Source organism: Lipotes vexillifer, unplaced genomic scaffold (assembly GCF_000442215.2).
Source record: "Lipotes vexillifer unplaced genomic scaffold, Lipotes_vexillifer_v1.1 scaffold478, whole genome shotgun sequence".
Lineage (NCBI taxonomy): Eukaryota > Metazoa > Chordata > Mammalia > Artiodactyla > Lipotidae > Lipotes > Lipotes vexillifer.
The window spans coordinates 1,057,584-1,080,318 of NW_006779682.1; the positions used below are offsets into that span (position 1 = coordinate 1,057,584).

A 22,735-nucleotide genomic window follows, 5' to 3' on the forward strand; every position below is an offset into this window, starting at 1 on the left:
GAAGGGAAAGAGTCACAGTTGGGAGATACAGTGGTGTTCCAGGTTGTACAGTCCCAGGTAATGCTACAGAGAAAGCTCTCTTTCAGTGATAATCTAACAGGTTGAAAGAGTTAATACACAGCTGAAAGGTAAACATTTACTCATGACTAAGATAAAAAGAAAATGTCAAGTCTCAAGGATTCCAAGCCTTTTCACTAACACAAAGAAATCTGCACTGATATTTAAGAAGATATATTGCAAGATATCAAATATGTACCTGGGGTTAGATGATTTTATTTGTATAGAATATGAATTGGCCTAATACTTAATTTTTCCATTGAATATTTCTCTTTTTCTGTTCTCCAAATTGTTATTTTACTTCGTGGGAATAGACAGCGTGTTGAAACAAGAGTATGGAGCATCACTTACCTGCTTTATTTACTGGGTCTCTATTTTAAGACCACGATTTAGGTAGTAAGAAATAAGAACTGAAACCTCACCTCCTGAATAAATCAGCTGTGATCATTTGGCATTTTGCCCGTGTACCCTCACCTCCTCTGTTTGCCTCCAAACCCCCCAGCTGGTTTTAGATCAGAGTGAAGGTCTGGTCCGAGTACAGGCTACCAGCATGGTCAGCCAGCATCCCTGCCCGTAATACAACTACATGTAATGTCTAAGACTTTTTTCTTCATCAAGTCCCTATTTTCTTTCATTCACTACATGGCAGTCTTGTATCACTACAACCCTTGATTTTCTTATTTTATCTTTTTGTTGTCAGTTCTTTTTCTACCTCACATTTCTTGTTCTCCCCCTTAGCATGTTACCAGTACAAGTTGGGGATTCCCTTCTGTTCCTGACCCCAAATCCAATGTACTGGGACATTTTCAGTCCTCTGAAACCCTATCCTGAGCGCGGCATCTCTCTCGGCCTCCGCCCTGGTGCACGCGCTTTCTCCATCCCTCCAGCGACTCCATCTCCTGCCACTACTGTGATTTGCTTTCTCCTCGCTAGCTTGGGCTATCAGTCAGAAGTACCTGATTCTCCCTCTAAATCGTGTGCTGTGGGAACACTTCATGTCAAGCAAGTTGCTAACTCTGTGACATTTCCAAGTGGAAGGGGTTTAACCATCCTATCAACTTTACTGTGCTCTCCTGGTTTCTCTGAAGATCCACCCATTCCTTAAGCTAGACTTCACTGAATAATGCTGCTGTGTCACCCTCATAGCAGCTCTTCAAAAAAAATACTAGGAGAAAAATGCACTCACGATTTTAGAATTTCTAGAAATAGCAATGACAGGCATTTACCTCTGATTTCGTAACGAGGATATCTTTGAGGAAGAAAATACACACAGCTTATCTATGCATTTTCTTTTATATTCATTTTGCTTTTACTGTCCAAAAACTGTAATTCATCCCCAAGGCCCCATGGAGTATTTTTATTCCTGGTATGAGATGCCGTTTTAAGTTTAATATGAGAGATAACTGCAATGACTAACATTTATTGCACATTTGCCATGTGTCAAGCACTGGACTAAAAGTCTGACATGGGTTATTCTCACTTACTCCTCTCCGCAATCCCCCAGTACACTTTGAGGAGACTTTGATCTCTGAGATAGGCGTGAGTGAAAGAATTCAACGGCAACGGATTCATCATCAACAACCGCTTCCAAGTCAGTTATCTGACACCGGGTGCTCTTGTGAGGGCCCCCCCGTCCAATTCAAGCATCGCTTACCTGCACAGGGGCTGGCTGCGAAGCCCACCCTCTTCCGAGCTCTGTCAAAGACCACATAGAAGCCCTCCATCACGGTAGCACCAATCACCAGCGCGTTTGTGGAAGGTGAAATGCCGAATCGGTAACATTCATAATTCAGGCCAGCCCCCATCATGGGCTGAATGTAAAGCTGTGGGAGAGGAAAGAGCAAACAAGAAAAAACACGAATCGGGCAAAATGTCACAAAACTGTTGAGGCTGCTGTGTGCTCAGACTCTCCAAGGTGCCCTGGGAGCGACGCAGAATGGAGAGGATGCTACCAGCCCTGACATCCAGGAGCTGGGACCATGTGCCTGGTGATAAACACTACTGAAGTGATAGGAACATGCACACGCCCTCTGACTGTACACAGGTACACCCATCCAGGAGACGTCTATCTGTCCGTCCACCCATCTGTCGTCTACGTGCTCAACACTTACTGAGCACTTAATAAGGCCCAGACGCTGTCCTCAGTACCAGCAATACACAGATGAATAACAGCACGTGCTCCCTGCATGATCAAAACGTACATGATCAAACTGACATGTAAGGAAGATGAACATTAGTGCACTTGCCACGTGCAGGGAAGACCGGAGGGAAAGGGGTCTCAAGGCATGACGGTGAGCAAGGACATGCCAGGATTGTTCCCAGAGTCATAACCTGCTGGACATCAAGCAGCTGCCATGTCCAGGTGGCGAGTCCAGCAGTTAGAACCCTGCACTGATTGATGTCTGTCTGTAAACCCTTCTTCAAGGCAAGGAATCATCCTATTCTTCACTATAGTCTTGGCACCCAGGCATCTGGTATATGCCGGGCACACAGTAGGGCCTCAGCAAATGGGTATTAAATGAATGAGCTTGAGCAGTGTGATGAAACAGACAACTTCTCCTGAGGGTCAACGTAAATTAAGAAAAGATGGCGGATACACTTGGCTACCACTGAAATGCTTCCATTTAGGGCTCTGTAAGCAGGTCCTAGAACCGACAAACACACACACACACACACACACACACACACACACACACACACACACTCCTGCCTTTGAATGAACTAATTCCATAATAAAAAAAACCCAAATCACCAAATAAAATGCAAATGATGACACTGATACAAACATGATACAAACTGAATTTGTTATCTTTCCCTCTGTCCTTTCTGTGTGTGGGCCAGTTGACTTCCAATAAAAATTCCAGACTGTAAATTCTGTAACATGTTGGGAAAGCTCCAGTATTGCTGGGTCTCAGAATAAAATGCCTGCCTTCTAACTAAAATAGCACAAATAGACAAACCGGTGGTATTTAGACTGAAACTATTTACGTTTTTAGGATTATATGAAAAAAAAATCAGAATTTGCCTGTGGGCTGGGCTTGGAGGCTGCTTTTTTAGACAGGCCAAATAGGATTCAGCCCATGTGTTTCTGGAAAATAGGTTGGGGATGGACACACTGTTTTTTGGCGTGACTCCTGCACTAGCAATCAATTGCCCATCTACTGCTGCTGATGCCTGAACGGTCCTGGGTAGGGGCCTCATTCTAAAACTTTGGTGACAAGGAGCCTTGATGATTGGCCTGAATGTTAGGAAGGGCTTCAGTTGGGCAGAGCTGGGGTGTTAGGAGGGGACCCCCAGCGCTGTTCTCAGGCGTGTGCTTGTGAGGTTCTCATCGGGTCATGGTTCATAACTGCCATCCTTTCTCAACACGGCAATGGAAAGCAAATGGGATTGGGACGGTGAATAAGAAATCAGGAAAACACGGGAAAGCAGATTTTTAAAAAGTGAAAATGTGGACAATGTCAAAATTAGACAAAAGATATCTACAGTCTTATAAGTGAGAATAAAACTGAATTCTTACCCAGAGTTATGCAAATTAAATGCAATACTCCCAAACATCCCTCATTATATCTTCACGCTCCCCAGTGCTCAGCCCTAAAAATGGCTGGCGGTCCCCAGCAGACCTTCAGCTCCGCCTGCCCTGGACATAATTATAGATTTCCCCCTGAATGCCTGCTTTCCTCCTACTTCTTATGAGTCCCTGACTGTCGACTCACCCACATGCCATTTATTCTCCAGTTCACATTCACCTTTGTCCTCAAGCTGGGTTTCAACTTTAGTTACAAATCGCATTGATGAAATAATGTCCACATTTTGCTGTTGGGCTGACCAAAATTTAATCACAAAGAGCACATTACTTTAAAGGTGCTGAAAACATATCATTCTAACATCACTCTATGCAGTGCTGTTCATCCAAGGATATTGCACTCTTCTGAAAACGTCTTTGGCAAGTAGTATTATTTCTTTTTTATAGTTAAAGAGACTGACACAGAAAGGGCTAAGTGATTTGTTCAAAGTTATAGTGTGAGTCAAGGGCAGTGCTGAGAATATAACTCAAGCTTCCAGCTCTCAGCATATGTGTCCTCTGTTGGGCTGTATTTCTCATAAAGCTTTCAATCCTTTCCCCTTCAACTCTCCATTTGTGGAATGCACTTCTCCCCATATACAGTTGAGAATGGGGAAAAGCCAAATTATCATTTACTTTTTACTTCTGAAATTATTCCTCTCTCCCTATCCCCCAGTCCCACTCCTTTATCCCAAATTCAGCAAACTGCAACAAAGACACATTGATCTGTCCATTCAACAAACAGTTATTATTATGTACCACCCTCTACCACATGGCAGTGCTAGGGAAGGAAGGATGATCTTTAAATCTCATGGTTCTCATCTTCAAGGAATTAAGAATTTAATGGGGGAATATAAGTGTGTGTGTGATTAGAGAAAAAAGAAGTCAAATGAAAAAGCCAAGGGCATAAACTCTACCCTGAAGATATGATTCCGGGCCAGATGAGTAGACTAGAAAACATGCATTATGAGTCTGAAGGGCAAGCTCACAAATGGGTCATTCTGCTCAGCAGAGGTTCAACAAAGAGGGGTTGTTTGCACTGGGTCTTAAAGGATGGGAAGAATGTGGATACACAGATGGAGTGGGGAAGAGGGGGCATTTCAGGCAGGGGGGTTGGCAGAAGCAAAGGCGAGGAGATGGCAGCAGGCACCCAGTGCTGGAGGACAGCCACCAAGAGTGGAGGGTCAAGGGCGCAGCAGGAAATACGCTGGGGAGTCAGCATGGGTCCCGTGAGGTCATGGAAAGCCACACTGGCGAGTGAGGCCTCCAGGACTGCAGCAGTGGGGTGGAGAGCTGTGGCTTAGCAAGATGAATCTGGCGATAGTTTTAGAAGGGGGAGAGGGTGGGGGTGTGTGGAGGGTCCTGAGGTGGTAGTGAGAGGGGATGTGAGTGAGGGCTCTGGGGATGGAGAGGGGGAGGAAGAGGTGAGACACATGACGGGGAAGATGGAACTTGGTCTATGTAACAAGATGCTTAGGATAGAGGAGGAATCAACGATTTACTGAATATGGAAAAACTGCTGTTTCCATCTCTGAGCATCCAGTGTTAGTCTCTATTCATAAATAAATCAGAAGTAAACATATATTGATGTTGTGGTAGATTCTGCAAAAATGGCCTCAATTCTTAACTTTCCTTGTAGCCACACCCTTGTGATGTGACCTTGCAGCTCTTCCCATTGGGAAGTGGTGTCTACGTCCCCACGCTGGTTATCTGGGCTGCCCCTGGCCTGGTTTGGGAAACATTGTGCAAGAAGTGGTGGCCAGTCCCAGGGCCTCGACTTCAGGAGCACCTGCAGGTTTCTTTGCTCTCTCACAGAATCCTGCTGCCACTGTCTGAGGCAGCTGCTGGGTGGTGAGAGACAATGGCCCCATCCCTCCACCAATCGAGCCACCAGATATGCAAGTGTGGCCGTCGGAGATCATCCTAAGCCAAGGCCAACCTATCCCTGGCCAACCACCAGCTGACCAGAGACCATGTGAGCAAGCCAGCCGAGACCAGACCTGCCCAGACTCATGAGCAGAAATATAAGCTCGCTGATTAAAGCCGCTGGATTTTTGTGGTTGTTTGTTACGCAGCATTATCATGGCAAATGCTACCTAATACAGGTGTGATATTGAAATGCACTCATTACGCATGAAGTGCTTTACTTTTGCATGTTCCATGTTAAAAAGAGAAAACACAGTCCAAGTTCATACCTGAGGCAGGATAGTTATGCGAAATGATCTGCTGGAGTTCTCGTCTCTCAGGTAGATGGAGATTTTAGGGAAATAAGACCAAGGTGTTTCAGAATTTGTCCAGCATGCCAGCTGGGACCCCGTCCAGAAACCATCAGAGAATTCTGGAATCTAGACAAAACAAGATCACATGACAAACAATGACGAGTCTGGCACAACAACAGGAAGCAGCTCTCAGCTCTCCTCATTACCTTGCCAGATGCCCATGGCGATAAACACTGCTTAATTTGGATGCAAAGCAAGTCATCAGTCCTCTAGAAGAGTGATGGTGATGACAAAAATCACAATAATTAAAATTACCGAGGCATGTGGAAGCCTTACTGGTATTAGGCACTGCTAGGAGCACTTCGCAGCACTAAGTACTTTAATCCTCAAACACCCGCATCAGGGCAGTAACATCATCCCCTCCACTTTACAGATGAGGAAACCAATGCTCAGAGAAGTGAAATAACTCACCCAAGGTCACACTGTAGTAGGCAATACCCTTTAGAAGACAGACCAGATCTTAAATGTGGTGCTCAAGGCCCTTTTGGGCATCAAGTTCCCTATAAATTCCCTGAGCCCAGTAAGCTTCCTACTGGTGCAGAGGCCTGCAGGGGCTCTCTGCTCTTCTGTAACATCTTTCTCCTCCCCCAGATCTCACCTCCAATGCCACCTTGTCCAGGAAGCCCTCCTTGACTGCCCCCCACAGTGCTGGTACTCCACCATATATCTCTCCTTGACCTTTCTCCTTGTAGCAGTTTTAATTTTAAATTTATTGGTGTGATTGGTTAACTTCTGCTTCTTGCACTAGAATCTGATTCTTCTTATGACACAGGTGTGCTGTCTGCTCCAACTCCTCCTCATAGCCTTAATACCTGGCCCACAGGAAAGACTCAGGGAATGTTTGTGGGTAAAGAAATGAATGGCCGAGAATGCAGAATGTTTGTTCACCTGTGCCTCTCATCCGGGGACCAGAAGGGCAATGCCAACCATGCTTATCCACTGCTGCTGAATCTGCAAGTTAATTACAAATTACTTCTGTGCCTTCTCAGCAGGTCCAGTGAAGTTTCCAGAGCAGGCCTGCCCTGTTCCTGCCAGCTCCCTGAGGGAAGGACTATGTTGGATGTGTCTCTTTTAATACACCCAGCATACTGCACTGCTCAGGTCAGAACTAGAGGAGCATGTGATGGGGCAGAGCTAGGAGGGCATGTGACAGGGCGGAGCAAGGAAGGCATGTGACAGGGGAGGAGCTAGGAGGGCATGTGATGGGGGAGGAGCTAGGAGGGCATGTGATGGGGGAGGAGCTAGGAGGGCATGTGACGGGGGAGGAGCTAGGAAGACATGACGGGGAGGAGCTAGGAGGGCATGTGACAGGGCGGAGCTAGGAGGGCATGTGATGGTGATGTGGGGTGGAGCTGGAAGAGTGTTGACTGGGAGGAAGGGGTATCTGTCAAGGTCCCTGAGAAAGAAGCACATGAGCTGAGTTGAGGGGCAGGTGGGCGTCAGGGAGATGTGGTGGGGAGAGCAGGCAGAGCATGGAACCTGTCCCACTAGACAACGTGATGGCCGTGGAGGCTGGCGCTGAGGACAGGAAGGGGCAGGAGATGAGGCTGGGAAGGACCTAGGGGCACCACTGTGCATTTATCAGAGATCATTTATCAGGGATCTGAGCGCTGTGGCACATGGGGTGGGATTAAGGCATCCAAAAGGATTTGTGTAGGTCACTGGTTCTTTGAGTCTAACCTCCAGGCAATCAGCCTGGGCTAGACAGATTCAATTGAAAGTCAGTGACCGGTGAGTGGGAAGTGATGGTGTGGCCGTGGATGGGATCGCTTAGGAGAGGGTACAGGGAGCGGAGAGGGGCGTAGGACCCACCCTGAGAAAGGGAGCAGCAAAGGAGACCCCCATGAAGAGAACACAGGGATGAGAAGAGGTCCTGGGAGGAGGATGTTACGAAAGCTGGGAGAACAGGTAAGGAAGGTGAGCAGGGGTGCTGCAGAGGTCAAGGAAGATAGGAAGTGAGCAAACTGCGTGTCCCTGGACGAATACAGAGTGAAAGCTGCCTGCTCAGGGCCTCGCGGGTACGTGCCGCCGCCCTCAGGGCCTTGCAGGCATGTGCCGCCGCCCTCGGGGCAGACAACCTAGAGGAAGCTCCTGCGGTCTCTTCACCCATCATAGGTCCTGCACTGAAACTGTCAGTGCCGATTTGCAAAGTCTCTAATGCTGCCCTTCATAGATTTGTACATTTTATAAGAATGAAGCCAGTTTGAAATAGGTATCACAGGGAAGACGCCCTTGCTGGATGAGTTGAGAAGGGGTGGGGCAGTCATTTTGCTGGATTCCAGGAAAAGTGAAGCGCGGCTAGGACTGCACAAGGGGGCACAGAGCTCCAATTTCCAGCTGAACAATGAGGCTCAGAGGGGCCAAGTAACTTGCCTAAGAGGCACAGCTCAGGACTGGAAGGGGGACCGTCTGCCTCCAAAGAGGTGCCTGCAAGTCTGCAAAGCCTCCTTGCGGGACAAGCCTTGTGTCCTGGGGGACAGTTTGGACATTCAGATCACAGAGTTGAAAGTCAGAAGTCAATTTACAGCAGGTGTCATTCTACTTCTGGGTCTTACAGAGGGAAAAGCACCGTGCCTGAGCTGACAAGGGGGCCACAGCTGGGCAGGAAGGAAGCCCAGGTCCCCGCCAAACACAGAACTCCCTACCAGGCTCCTTTAAAAATACAGACCTACATAGAGCACAGGGAACTATATTCAATATCTTGCAATAACCTATAAAGGAAAAGAATCTGAAAAAGAATAGATACATATGTATAACTGGATCACTTTGCTGCACATCTGAAAGTAACACAACATTGCCAATTAACTACATTTCAATAATAAAAAAGAACTACGGACCTACAAACCATTCATTTCTAAAATCCCATCAGAAGAATCTAGGCTCAGAGGCAGAGCCTGGCATCTGTATGGTGTTTAACTCTTCAAAGCCGGTCCTCTCCTTAACTAAGAAAGAAAACCCAAGCCAAGAGAGCCGGCTGAGATGAACCTAGCAGAGAGAGAGAATGCGCACGTCTCTGGTCCACGCACAAGGAGACAGAGACAGCTCCCACCCTTGCTGAGCTTTCCCTGCTCCAGACAAACATCCTCCCCAGGCCTCTCCCTCCTGATGGAGGCACTGAAATCAGAGGATAATTTTAGACTAGGCAGACAAATTTTGTACTCTCATTCCTTCTCGTGCTTTAATTACAGTCAGGCACTGCTGAACACGTGCTGTGCTGACCTCAGGGGTGCTAGCGCCCCTCTGCCACAGTCCTGCTGGTCCCCGCCAAAGTCACGGACTCTGCAGAGACCCAGGCTGGTCACAGGCTTGTTGAGGTCACACGCCGATGCTGCCAGAATGTCCTTGGGACGGTTGTAAAACACTTCTAGCTCAGAATATCAAATTTGAAGGTGCTCATGTTAATTTCACCGAGGACAGTTTTACTCTGAAGAAAGCAGCATATTGCTCTGCATTTCCAGCACAGTCTGGTTTTCAGCCAGTTTTCTAAATTTAAGGCACTAAGAATGTGACCTGCCAGTTTTTTCTGATTCAGCAGATATTAGACACGCAGTGGACAAAAAAGGCAGATACTGCTCTGCCTTTTTTTGTCCGCTGCTCCCTTGACCTTTCAGCTCACAAAGGATCTCCGTGTTGTTTCTTCCTGCTTTTTCCCCCTGCATTCTTTTGATGTACCCGCTGCTCTTCTGACAGCACTTTCAGACTTTTCAAGTTTGGGTCCAGGACAAGCAAAACCCTGCTCTTCCTTCCCCTGTCACCTGTGACAAAGCAACTGCTGTGCATCTCCTATCAATCATTCTTTGGATTTGGCCAGCCCGGTGGAGTTGTGGGACTGTCAGCCCCAACTGGGGTCAGTGCCAACAGAACGACTTTGTGCAGGAAATGCTCATTTTTGGTCACTTTGCCAGGGTGGCCCTGCGTGAACAGATGCTTATGAAGACACCCACGAAGTCGAGAGAAACGTTTATCTTGTGTCGAGACAAACAGTAGTAGCGCTGTGGTTTGGACATGAAACAGAAGCTCTTCTTGACTGAGCACATGGGGCCAGGCTTTTACGCCCGACCCTCCTCACAGCCCCACGACAAGAACACGGAGACTCTCAAGGGGCACAAGAGCCCTCTCCAGGCACTCAGCTCATAAGTGGCAGAAGCTAGATGAAATTCAATTCCATTTGCCCTTTAAGGCTGCAGTCCTCCCACTTAATGCCCTGTGGTCTATCCTGTTGCCTTGAACTAACTGGAAAGTTGGGGTCACACTGGGAATACTGTTAACCAGGCCCTCAAAAGGCATGTTGTCCTTGACCATGATTTTAATTGTATTTCAAAGCATGGCCATAAAAGTATTATTACATTGGTGAATTACCCTTTGTCTTCTGTGAATCTCATTCTTTTACAGAAGTAGGAATTACAATCCCAGCATAGCTTGGATGAAGGCCAAAAAAGGAGAACAATTTTTGGTTTGTTTTAAAGGCTACAAACATATTCCTGGTTTACTACTTACTTTAATATATTACCAAGTGGTTCTTTCCCCCCTTAGATTAAAAAAGTACTATGCTAACTACAATGTTATTTGAAATACTAAAAAGCACTACACCTTCAGATCCAAGTCCTCTGAGGTTAAAGTGAAGGAATTATTTGCTGGTTAATATCAAAGAATAAGACTGTGAACTTAATAAGCAATCATTAAAATAAAACAACCTCAAAATCCTCAGACGGAGACTGTTAAGACTACGTGGCAGTATTCCCCAGTATGCGGTCATGACCCGGTGTGACCTCTGAGATTCATCCAGCATCCTGAGGACTCACCAGAGACGTGCGGGCCACTGCCTCGACCACGGCATCAAACACCTTCTGGGGCAGGCGCAGCAGTGTGGTGCCACTGTCCACGATGGCCTTGTCTGCATTATACTAGAACGGGGAGAGGGGGTGGGGAGAAAGCACTTGAGCTACAGGGCACCCACATCAATGCACGGCTCCAGCCCGCCATCATCGTGGATCTGTGATACACACATTCGGCAGTCACGGTACGTCCTTGGTGGCTACAATTCATTTCATCTTCTCAGAACTTGGGAACCGAGAACTTCCTTGCCCAATGTTCTCATTATAGATAAAGAAACCGAGGCCAGGAAAGGGCAGTGACATTGACCGAAATCAACAGCCTAATGCAGGGCTTTTCTCTTACTCAGCAGTAGCCAGACTGTGCCAAGGATCCCCCAAAGAGGGAAGAGACCCATTTGTCTTTAGAGGTTGAAATGATACATTAAATGTCATTTACACAAATCATGAAAAATCAACTCTCTATTACCCTGCTGGTGGAAAAGGAGGGGGAAGGACAGTTTTTCAATAGACACCCCATATTTGCATTTAGAATGGAACCAAAGCCACCTTCAGTAAGAGAATCTCACACACACAGAGGCATTCCCAGCCCTGACCCCGCCGCTGTCATTCTTTATGTGGCCGAGTGGGAAGAATGGAGGTCAGTGGGCCAAGACCAGAGTAGTCACCCGAACTCTAGGGACATAACTGTATGAGCAAGGCTGCCCAGGAATGGAGTGAGTCATGGGCAATATAATCCTCCTGCTTTTACGGCAAATCCATGAGTCATATGACCAAATACACCAAGCAGGTCAAAAGGAAATAAGGATTTGTTTAGGTAGCAGGTGGGAGGAGTGAAGAATTTTGAGAAATTGAAATACAGCAACTGACTCATATTTTTTCAAATGTAAAACGAATTTCAGTTTAGAAACAAAGTTAATTTAAATATAATCTAGTTTGTTCACGCTTGTATGTGTAAGAAAAGCTCGCACACTGAAATGCTGGGGGTGGGATGTTCTGGGTTTTGTTGTTTGCTCTGTGTGGCAAGCTTGGTTGATTGTGGGGGGCAGGAAAGAACCAGGAATATGAGAATCAAACCTCCAAATAAATGCTTACACTCTCCAACACACACTCACACACAAACACATACACGCGCACACGCGCACACACACACGCGCGCAGTCGGTGCTTTATTTTAGGCCCTACCATCTGATTCTACTCTTCAATGGCAAGTAAATGCCTCTTGACAATAAACAGATTTGTGGACTTAGGACTGAAACACCATCCCAATGGAATGGACCATCCCTTTATCAAGCTTTGACTGTTTTTTCAGAGGCATCTGTGTATATGAGAACTTATGGTACAAGGTGATAGTGAAACTGAAAGGCAGTGATGACAGGTAAGAGTACAATGAATGCCAATGAAATGCTGGTTGGTTTTGTAAACCATTCTGAAAATATTGTAGACGACCAAGTCCCCCTCAGATCCTCATCATCATGTCATTACGTAACACAAACAAGCCAAACTGCAGCGAGAGGGTGTGAACGAGGTTAACGAGACATGTGGTTTCCCAGCTCTGCACATGTGCCTCCTTTGAGCACCATCAAAAGCCATGCACATCTTTAGAGCACATGTTTCTTCTAGCGAGAACTGTATACTGAGGGGGAAGGGGGATTAGCTGTGAATGGAGGATAAAGCTGATGATTTACTTCTGGTTTCATTTTGCTTATTTTTTAGTCCCATTTTACACTGATAAAACCCTGCTTACTTCTCGTTGTCCTGAACAGAGATCAGGGACCATCAGGCCAAGATGATATGGTTCTGGACAGTTCTCTTCACTCACAATTTCAGGCTAATTCCTCTCTATTAAGAGAAGCAGTTGAAGGGAAGCAATTTTTTGGGGGGGGATCATTGATATAAAATCATCTATAAAAGGCCCTGTAACTTTTAATGTCATGAACTTTTTTGAGTTATCTTACAATGTAATGTACCCTCTGAGTTCATATTCAGGTCCCAGCTGTAATATTTAAGTGACCCAGGCACACACAGACAGGTAGACACAAAGAGATCACAGAGTGGAAATACCTCTCTGCAGTCCAGATTAAGGCTCTGGCCTCCGATTTCCAATTTCAGAATTTCTATCTGGTAATACCACTCCTCCTTAATAGGGGTATACCAGATGTCTCCTTTGTACAAGGTTGGTTCAATTCCACCCAGGACCTGGGATGGAAGATATTTACAGGTATAAGAGAAAAAAATATACAGGCATGTAACAAGTTACACAGAGAAGCATGCTCTTATAAGGCAAAACTTCACTAGAATTAGTACTTTCAATTTATTGGGATGTTATAAATAAATACATACACCTGAAAATTAAACAGGGAACATTCTGGGGCCATGTATCCAAAGATCAAAGACTTTTATACCCTAGTCTAATCAGGATGCTTTGATGGTTTCCCTTATCTAAAGTTAGTACATACAGTTCCAGCTCCATGATACTGAGATTCCCCCCCACCTCCGGCCCCCGACCCCGGCCACTGGCAAAGAAATGCAATAAAATTGTAAACCATACAGACTGACAAAAATTTAGTTCCTCAGAAGACAGAGGATGACTTCCTGCCCCGCACATTTGCATGGAAAGCAGAACAAAAGAGCTTCCCTAACCAAACCTTCATTTTGCACATCTGTATAGCATCATCCCACAAATCTAGGCTACCCGCTCCCCTGAAAAGGTGATAAAAAAGGTGTTGAGAGCAGGTGTATTGTTAGCAATCAAACTAGATGAGCCTGCTTCTCATAGTTGGAGAGCAAAGAGGTCAACATCAGCCACCCTGAGGGGGGCCCTTCATGTACATTCTCCCCGCCACCTCCTACTTTAGATGTCTGGGTGCAGGGCCCATCAAGGGGCCACTTGGGTTAGGGCATGTTCACAGTGTTGATTCTGCTTCACTATGTGTGTGCTGTGTATGTGCCTGTGTGTGTATGCATGTGTATGTGTGTAAGTGTGTATGCGTGTTTGTATAACTGTATGTGTGTGCATGTGTATATGTATGTGCATGTGTGTATGCGTATGTGTGTGTATGTGTGTATGCGCATGTTTGTATAACTGTGTGTGCATGTGTATATGTATGTGCATGCGTGTGTATAAGTGTGTGTATGCGTATGTTTGTATACCTGTGTATGCATGTGTATATGTATGTGCATGTGTGTATGCGTGTGTATAAGTGTATGTAAGTGTGTATGCATGTTTGTATAACTGTGTATGTGTGCATGTGTATATGTATGTGCATGTGTGTATGCGTGTGTATAAGTGTGTGTGTGTATGCGTGTTTGTATAACTGTGTATGTGTGTGCGTGTGTGTGTATGTATGTGTATGTGTGTGTGTGCGTGTGTGTGTGCTGAGAGCGAGAGAAAGGATGTACAGTTGTCCCCGTCTCCCCACCAAATTTATGAAATCAGTCCTCTCCCTTTGCCTCCCCTCCCCAGAGTAAGGCCCACCTGCCACCCCACCCTACTGGTCCTCATGTGCCCCTGCCAAACCCAACAAAAACAGTCACCTTTCAAAGGAACATTTTTTTTCAAAAGCTTTAAAGGAATCTAACTCAACAGTTCAAGACAACTATACCCCAATGGGAAAAAAAAAAAAATGGTATGGGGATAAAAAAAAAATAAAGGAACTTGGGGAAGCAATGAGAATCATCTTATGAGGTGGCAGGATGATTAGGAAAGATAAAAATAAAGGCTAGTTTTATCCATTTTTAAGGGCTCTCAAACAAGGACTATTAATATTTGACAGCACCTATGTATGCCTACATGTCTAATATTTCTATCAGGGTCTTAATAAAGCAGGAAGAGCAGCCCCACTGATCTCTGATGTTCCCCCCTGAAGACGAAAAGATACCCACAAGACTACCTCCGTTGGTACCAGATCCAGCGACTGGCAATCCAGCCCCACACATCTGCATGGAGAAAACATTGGGGATCTTTGCTTGTGCCACGAGGGAATCAAAGAATGTCTCCAGAGAACTTGATGGCTGCAGGAGGGTTGGGAAAGAGGACAGCTGCTTCAGGACTCGCAGTGTAGACAAGGAGTGACCCCACGCAGGCACCAGGCATGGCATACAACATGGCATTTCTTTATATTTAATATTTTCAAGGCTAAGGAATAAGCAAGCTTATGATTAAGTACACTGATTCAGAAACCTCCAACAGAACTCCCTAAGACTCGGTATTTTTCCTTTTGGGATGGCGGCTCTGTTGGAAAAATAAGATAGCATTTCCGGAAGCTGTTAAGAGGCTGCCCCATTTACCATCCTGACTACCTTGTGAGGCAGGCGTGAGAAGATGTGCAAGTGGGTTACCCAGGTAGGTGGTGGATTCTAATCTTAGACATTTCAGAGTAAGGAGAGAACAGCGTCTCCAGGAGCTGCCTTTGCAGCTTCAGAAAGTTTTTATTCACCCGTTTCAGCTGTAGTCGTCCATCATGCAAATGACAGGTGCCTGAATCATGAGGACAGGTCACATCCCAGATCCCGGACCCTGGGAGGCGGCTTAGCTCTGCCGGCCGTCTACTGAACTCTGGCAACCGGGAAAGGAAGGATGCTATTCTCCTGCAGTTCAAAAGCTTGTTATTCCCCATTTGCCGTATGTCAATAATGTCCTCTGTGCTTCTGTTACATGTAACCACACCTTCAGAGACCAGCTGTATTTCTCCGGGACTGAAAAGGAGGGATGGTCTGTGAGCAGGTCTTAGCTGGGGGTGGGTCACAGGTGCTGGTGGTCAGGAAGGAAGGTCATAGACCTATGTTTCGATTTTGGCTTTGACAACTGGGAGAGATTAGAGTTGGTTACTACGAATGGTTAGTTCTTGATGAAAACAACTGTAGCAGCATAGATGCTCTTGGCATCTTCTGAGCATCTACGGTTAATATAAGGAAGGATTATTTATAATCTGTAAGAACTGAAACTCTAATTCTAGAGGGAGTGAGAGGAGTGTTACCAGACAGACAGAAACCTTCCCATTTCTTTAGTTCATTTGTATTTGGCCTCCTATCTGCTTCTTTCCCAGCCGCTGTGGACTCTCTTGCAGAATTCAGTACAATCTCTACATGTAACCTTGTCTAAATACTTTGTGTTTGGGTCAAGGAATGAGACAAAGCCCCCTTTTGAAATGGGCTGGGTCTGGTGATGACCCAGTCTGCGTCCACCTTCTTGAGAGGCAATGAGATAAAACACTGCCCGGAATTGAATCCTGGCTCCACCGCCCACCTGCTAACCGTGTGACTTGTCCCTTTGTTTCCTTATCTGTAAAATGGGGATCATAGTCGCATCCCAGAGCTCTTCTGGGGCTTAAATGGGTCAGTTCACACAGAGTGCTTGGAATAGTGCCTGGCACACGGGATAGGATCTATTATTATTCTGTCAGGTCATTCTTCAGTAGGACTCGGGATCCTTTAAGGTTTAAAAGCACACAGCTGCCCAGGACCAGCCCAAGAGAACCTGATTCAGCAGGGATGCTGCTGGATGCAGGCAACTGTAGTGTGAGAGACCCCACAGGTGGTTCTGACCACATCCTTGATGAGAAGCACCTGGCATCGGCCGGGGGCCACCACACACTGTGACCCCATTGGGTGCTTGGGGAACCTATTTCAGAAACACCTTTGGGCCGCCAACCCAGACCACCCTGCCAGTCCTGTTTCTAGCCGTGCTCCACTTCCTTCAAATCCTGTTACTGTCTCCCCAAACCTAGGGAAGTGAAGACAATTGTTGGCAATCTTGGAATTTCATAGGTGGAAAGATAAAAAGTCATGTGGGGAGTCTGGACACCCAAAAGAACCCCAAAGAAGTCTATTCTCAAGGAAGTTTTACATATTATTAATTCCAGATAATTTAGCTTTATGCTACCATCGTCTAAATAACCAGCATCAAATCAATCACACATCTTTTATTTTCAGAGTCACAAGAAGATGGAACATTTTGCCTGACGTCACATCGTCAGTGAAAAGTATTTAGGAATATAAGTTGCCACAAGTTTGGGAACTCATATTAAGCTTTTCCTACAGGGCTGAGCAAAAAAACGGCTCCAGAAGCCATCTGGGCTTCGTAGAGGGGGCTCTGTGCTCTGACAGCCCTAGGCAAGGGGTAAACCTCTCTGACCCTCAGTCCACACATCTCTAAAATGGGGATAACAGGGGCCTACAAAGTCTACCTTGTGGGGAGGTCTCAGACACCTTGCAATGGTCTCAGCCTAGGGCTTCACGGGCTGTTTTTTGTCCTTGAGAAGCCACAGTGTTGGGAAACGGCCCCTGCCTACCGGCCCATCGCCACCCCCTCACATCGCTGCCCTGCATCGCTTGCTAGTAAACTTGAGCTGGAACAAATGTCCTTATGGAGAGAAAACAGGCCTTTCTGCACCCACGATTCTTTGTTCCACACTTAGCTCTGGCTCGAAGCCTAACTCTGAACAAGTAGAGGCCGAGCTGGGGTGCCCGTTTACAGGCCAGGAGGGGCAACCTCTCCTCAAGTGTATGCTAACCTGCCCTGGTCTCCCGGAGCCCCGGGGAAGCATGGGTGTCGGATCCGCCTGCCCCTGGGATCCTTTCCGGGTGGACATTTCCCAGCCCACCTCACCCATCCTGCTCATGAACATACTTCCTCTGGGTGGGATCAAGGACAGATAACTGGAGAACATTCAATCCTGGCTTTCCCTGTTTTGTGAAGGTTCTGACACTGAAGAGAGTGAGGGTCCCACCATCTCTCCTCGCTGCATCGCTAATTCCAGTGGCTGGCGATCCCCAGGGCGCGCTTGCAGGCTGTCTGTGCTCCCACTCCAGAGTGAGGGGAAGGCAGCACGATGCTCTCTCTGCCTGGTGGGACACCTCTTCCTGCCGAGGTTCCAGTGTCATGTCTTTATGTGAATGTATGAATTTAATAAATGTGTTTACTCTTAATCCTGCCCAAATAGAAACCCCTAAACAAACACTATGATCAAACTGATTCAGCTTCTGTTAACACCTGTCAACTATACAAGTAGAATAAACAAAAGGCAAATTAAAAAAGTGATGCTATGAGTGTACCTTGTAGGAAGGTTCAAAGAACGTCACCATTCATCTTAGATTTTAAAAATGCTTAGAGATAAACTTAATTGTGCGAACACTGATCTTTCAACCATGTGATTCTCTCACTGACTGTCTCGGACAGCTGGACCCATCTGTTGGCCCCTCCAATGACTGGCTTCAGAATCTTGTCTCATCATTTGATTTCCTTAGATCCACCCATGATTCTTACCTTGGCCAGGGTAGCATAAGCCAGTCCAAGTATCCCATTCCATTTAATCCCAGGCAAAAAGAAATTCTCTGACTCAAAGATGGTGGCAATGTTGACCAGAAAAGAACTGTTGAAGCCTTTTGGGATGGTGACAACGTCCTCCCCAACGAAGCCAGTCCAGCTCCCTTGCGTGTATTTCACGGTGACATCAAAGCCCTTGGGGCGGTAGGTGCTGGACCTGGAAAAAGAGAAGAGGCAGCGTGTCCTGTATCCCGTCCACCTGTCCCTGTTCTGACCACATGGCGATCATGGCTGCAAAGACAGCGGCCCTATGCCCAGAAGGTCTGCGTAAGCAATTCTTCATAATTAAGACTCCTCACGCTGACAAGGTGACGTTTCCCATTAAAAATAATCGCTAACATTTGGGTAATGGCGTCTTCTGCGCCACACGTAAGGGAGCGCTGGGGTCAACGTGTAGCCCTGAATTTAACTCTTCCCTCCGCCCAAGTCCTGCCCCGTAAGCCAGGTGTTGTACTTAACTGCATTGGCCTGGGACGCCACAACTGGATGTGGGCCCCGCCTGGCCCTCTGGCTCTGCGGGGACCCTGCACTGTTACTCTGTGACAAAGGGAGGGGCTGGCAGCCCAGAAAGAGGGGCCACCAGCTTGTGGGCTGGGGTTCAGATTCACACAAACAGCCAACGTGATGAATAAAGATCAAGCCACACACCCCCAGTACCAGGGCTGTCCCTCCTCAGGGCCCGCACGACCTCCTGGTGTCACAGGCTCCTTCTCAAGGTCGTCCCTGTGCCCCAAGCTGATTATACTCATATCAAAACATGAAGGAGGATGCTGATGACAAGTCACTGTGACACAAGTCACTGTGACAACCCCACAACCCCTAAGGGTAAGAGTTACTGAAACAATAACACGAACAAGACCAGACAATGGGTGGGGGGAGATGGAAATCCTGCTCTCGGGATTTCAGAGACAGGCAGTAAACAAATGAACCCCTAGAATTCCAGGCGATGATAGAGTGATGAGTCACCCAGAGAAGAGAGCAGGGTGAGGGGAGGGTGGTCACTGAGGCCTCTCTGAAAGAGGACATTTGTGTAAGACCTGCCTGAAGACAACAAGCCACGGGGCTCTCTGGGGAGGGGCATCCTGGAGAGAGAACAGTAGGTGTCAAGGCCCTGGGGTGTCCAATCCTGTGAGGTCATTCCTATACCTAATTGAGCTTGAAAACTCTGTTGACTACAGGCAGGAACCCAAGGGACATCTCTGAGCAAATATCTGGGCATTCAAACCAGGCTTCCCCTCGGAAAATGATCAGATTCCTAAGAGAAGGGTCAAATCACATATTATTGTCAAGTGTTCCTGTTTGTCTGCAGTTTTCACTTCATTTTGTTTTAATACTAAATCTCTGAACATTAATACATGTTACTAAGTGTTTGCTATAGGATTGCTATAGGATTATATGAATTTGCTGTATGGATTATATGGTCTTTTTGGGAATCAGGGAGAAAGTTAAGTCAGGGATGATATGACTTTTTTTCGATACATCTCATAAGCTTTAAAAATGGTAACAGTCTTTAATTCAGTAATTGCACTTCTGAGAATCGGATCCTAAGAAAAACACCCATGATGCAAGCAGAGATTCATGAACAAAGACAGTCATTATGTTTTACTTATAACAGCAAACAGCTGGAAACAACCTAAATGCCCAGTAAAAAGGAAATAGCTTAGTAAATTATGGTACATCCATGTGATGGAATATTAAATAGCTCTGAAAAATGCTGTTAAGACATTTTCAATGACACAGTAAAAAAAATAAGGTAAAAGAAACATTTGTATATGTGGCAGCATCTTCTTCAAAAAAATTTAATACACTCCGATATTAGCAGTGCTACCTCTGGGTGGTGGGGTTTTGTAGGGGAAACTCTCATTCTTCTGGTTAGATCCTTCCATATTTTCTGCATATATAACTTTTTATGATCGGGGAAAAAAGGTTATTTTTAAAATGTCTGGTAGACACATTTTGGAGAAATTTAATTTATTCTAGCTTCATAGTGGGATATGAATATGAAGAATATTTAATTTTAACATTTTCTGACTACTTTAGCTAACTCCACCATGATCTTAAAAAGAGAGCAGCGTTACGTGAACATTTTATGTCCAGACGTCTTTGGACAAGGGCAGGCACAGACCGAAAAGTAAGTGTGGATGCACCCCGGGCACATGGAGCTCTAAGGGACCCATCAGAAATTACACATATAAAGCTCATAGTCAGGTCATTGAAATGCAGGCACTTGAGGGTTGGTGTTTTAGTGCCAGCATCAATTCAGTGATGATGCCTGGCACACAGCAGGGACTGTACACGTTTAGGATGAAAAGCAATTAAAATACTAAATTGTCAGTCCCTTTTGACAATTTGGGGTCATTCCTCAAGTTTAAAACTGCACTACTGCTGGGGGTATAGATCAGTGGTAGAGCATTTGACTGCAAAACACTACTGCTAATGGAAGAGGCCAATTATTCCGAAAGGCTTAGAGAGTGTGATCTAGCACAGGGTTGGCAAACTTTTTCTGTAAAGGGCCAGAAAACAAATCTTTCAGGTTTTGTGGGTCACATTTCTGTTACTACTCCACTCTGCTAGTGAAGAAGCAGCCACATACGACAGATAAACAAACGTGTGTGTCTGTGTTCCAATAAAACTTTATTTACAAAAACAGGCAGCAGGTTGGATGTGGCCTGTCAGCCCTAGTTTGCCAGCTCCTGATCTAGAAGATTATTATCTCCCCAAACATTCTATAGTACCATGACTTTCTCTGGGGAAGTGTTTTTTATTTTTACTCTGTCCAGACTACAGAAAACTCATTAGAATCTGCCAATGTTACTGATAAGATGGACCAGGCTGACCATCTAAGTAGCACGGCCTCTGCAGTGTACTGACCAGCTTTTGCTATTTCCCTCATTGGGCGAACATTCTGGATGTTTCGGTGCCATTTACAGAGAGATGAGAGGCAGCTGGAGTTACACTGCCTGCAGTCAAATGGCACCTCAACCACTTAGGAGCCATGTGTGACCCTAAGTCAAGTTAATTAACTTCTCTGTACCTCAGTTTCCTCAACTAAAAAGTCGGGACAAGTACAGTACCATACCTCATGGGGTTAATATTAAGAGAGTAAACCATTTAGAACAAAACCCTGGAACACAGCAGGTACACAACAAAAGTAGCTGCTATTATTATAATTATCTAATCACTTGCTACCTTTATTCAATCTATGGACTGCTATTAGAAAATGTTAAGATATTTTTTCTAGAAAATGTTCCTATAGAGATACTCTTTCTGAATATCCAAAACTGTCTCATTCTGAAGTCCAACAACCTCCAGAAAAAGAGGCAAGTCTTGGGTAAGATTTGGTTACAATGATCCACGGAGGGGAGGAAACTTCTAGGTTTCTAAAAGACGGAGCTCTTCTGTGTTCTGGACCAGGGCTGTCCAATAGAAGGTCTGCAATGACAGAAATACTCTCTACCTATGCTTCCAATACAGTAGCCACAGGTGGCTACAGAGCACCTGAAATGTGACTGTAGATCCTCCTCAACATACGACGGGGTTCCATCCTGATAAACCCTTGTAAGTTGAAATTATCATTAAGTTGAAAATGCATTTGATATACCTAACCTACTGAACACCCTAGCTTAGCCTAGCCTACCTTAACCATGCTCAGAACACTTATATTAGCCTACAGTTGGGCAAAACCATCCAACACAAAGCCTATTTTATAATAAAATATTGAACATCTCCTGTAAGTTATTGAATATTAGTGAAAAACAGAGTGGCTGTCTGGGTCCAGCATGGTTATCAGCATGTAGCTGTTTACCCTCATGATTGTGTGGCTGACAGGGAGCTATGGCTGCCACTGCCCAGCATCACAAGAGAGGATCATCCAGCATATTGCTAGCTTGGGAAAAGATCAAGATTCAGAATTCAAAGTACAGTTTCTACTGAACGTGCATTGCTTTTGCACCATGGTCAAGTCGAAAAATCGTAAGTCAAACCATCATAAGTCCGGGACCGTCTGGACAGTTTGACTAAAGAATGACTCTTAATTTAACATTAATTAATTTAAATATAAATAGCCACAAGGACTTTCAAGATGGTGGAGGAGTAAGACGTGGAGATCGCCTTCCTCCCCACAGATACATCAGAAATACATCTACATGTGGAACAACCCCTACAGAACACCTACTGAACGCGGGCAGAAGACGTCAGACCTCCCAAAAGGCAAGAAACCCCCCACGTACCTGGGTAGGGCAGAAGAAAAAAGAATAAACAGAGACAAAAGAATAGGGACGGGCCCTGCACCAGTGGGAGGGAGCCGTGAAGGAGGAAAGGTCTCCACACACTAGGAGCCCCTTCGTGGGCGGAGACTGCGGGAGGCGGAGCGGGGAGCTTCGGAGCCGCGGAGGTGAGCGCAGCCACGGGGGTGCGGTGGGCAGAGCGGGGAGATTCCCGCACAGAGGATCGGTGCCGACGGCGCTCACCAGCCCGAGAGGCTTGTGTGCTCACCCGCCGGGGCGGGCGGGGCTGGGAGCTGAGGCTCGGGCTTCGGTCGGAGCGCAGGGAGAGGACTGGGGTTGGCGGCGTGAACACAGCCTGCAGGGGGTTAGTGCGCCACGGCTGGCCGGGAGGGAGTCCGGGGAAAAGTCTGGAACTGCCGAAGAGGCAAGAGACTTTTTCTTCCCTCTTT

The 22,735-nt window shown here is 46.2% G+C and overlaps 1 protein-coding gene across 2 annotated transcripts in view; it reads right to left on the bottom strand.

Annotated features, from left to right (window-relative positions):
- BACE2 (beta-secretase 2) overlaps nucleotides 1-22,735 on the bottom strand; it is an 81,588-nt gene that overhangs the window by 15,802 nt on the left and 43,051 nt on the right. The window contains exons 3-8 of one of the 2 annotated variants that reach the window (XM_007452877.1): nucleotides 18,001-18,217; nucleotides 14,619-14,747; nucleotides 12,798-12,932; nucleotides 10,704-10,805; nucleotides 5,818-5,967; nucleotides 1,712-1,880 (exon numbers count right to left, since the gene is read on the bottom strand). In XM_007452877.1, the coding sequence (XP_007452939.1) occupies nucleotides 1,712-1,880; nucleotides 5,818-5,967; nucleotides 10,704-10,805; nucleotides 12,798-12,932; nucleotides 14,619-14,747; nucleotides 18,001-18,217 (902 nt within the window). The remainder of the gene's footprint in view (nucleotides 1-1,711; nucleotides 1,881-5,817; nucleotides 5,968-10,703; nucleotides 10,806-12,797; nucleotides 12,933-14,618; nucleotides 14,748-18,000; nucleotides 18,218-22,735) is intronic. The other variant, XM_007452878.1, reaches the window with a different exon arrangement.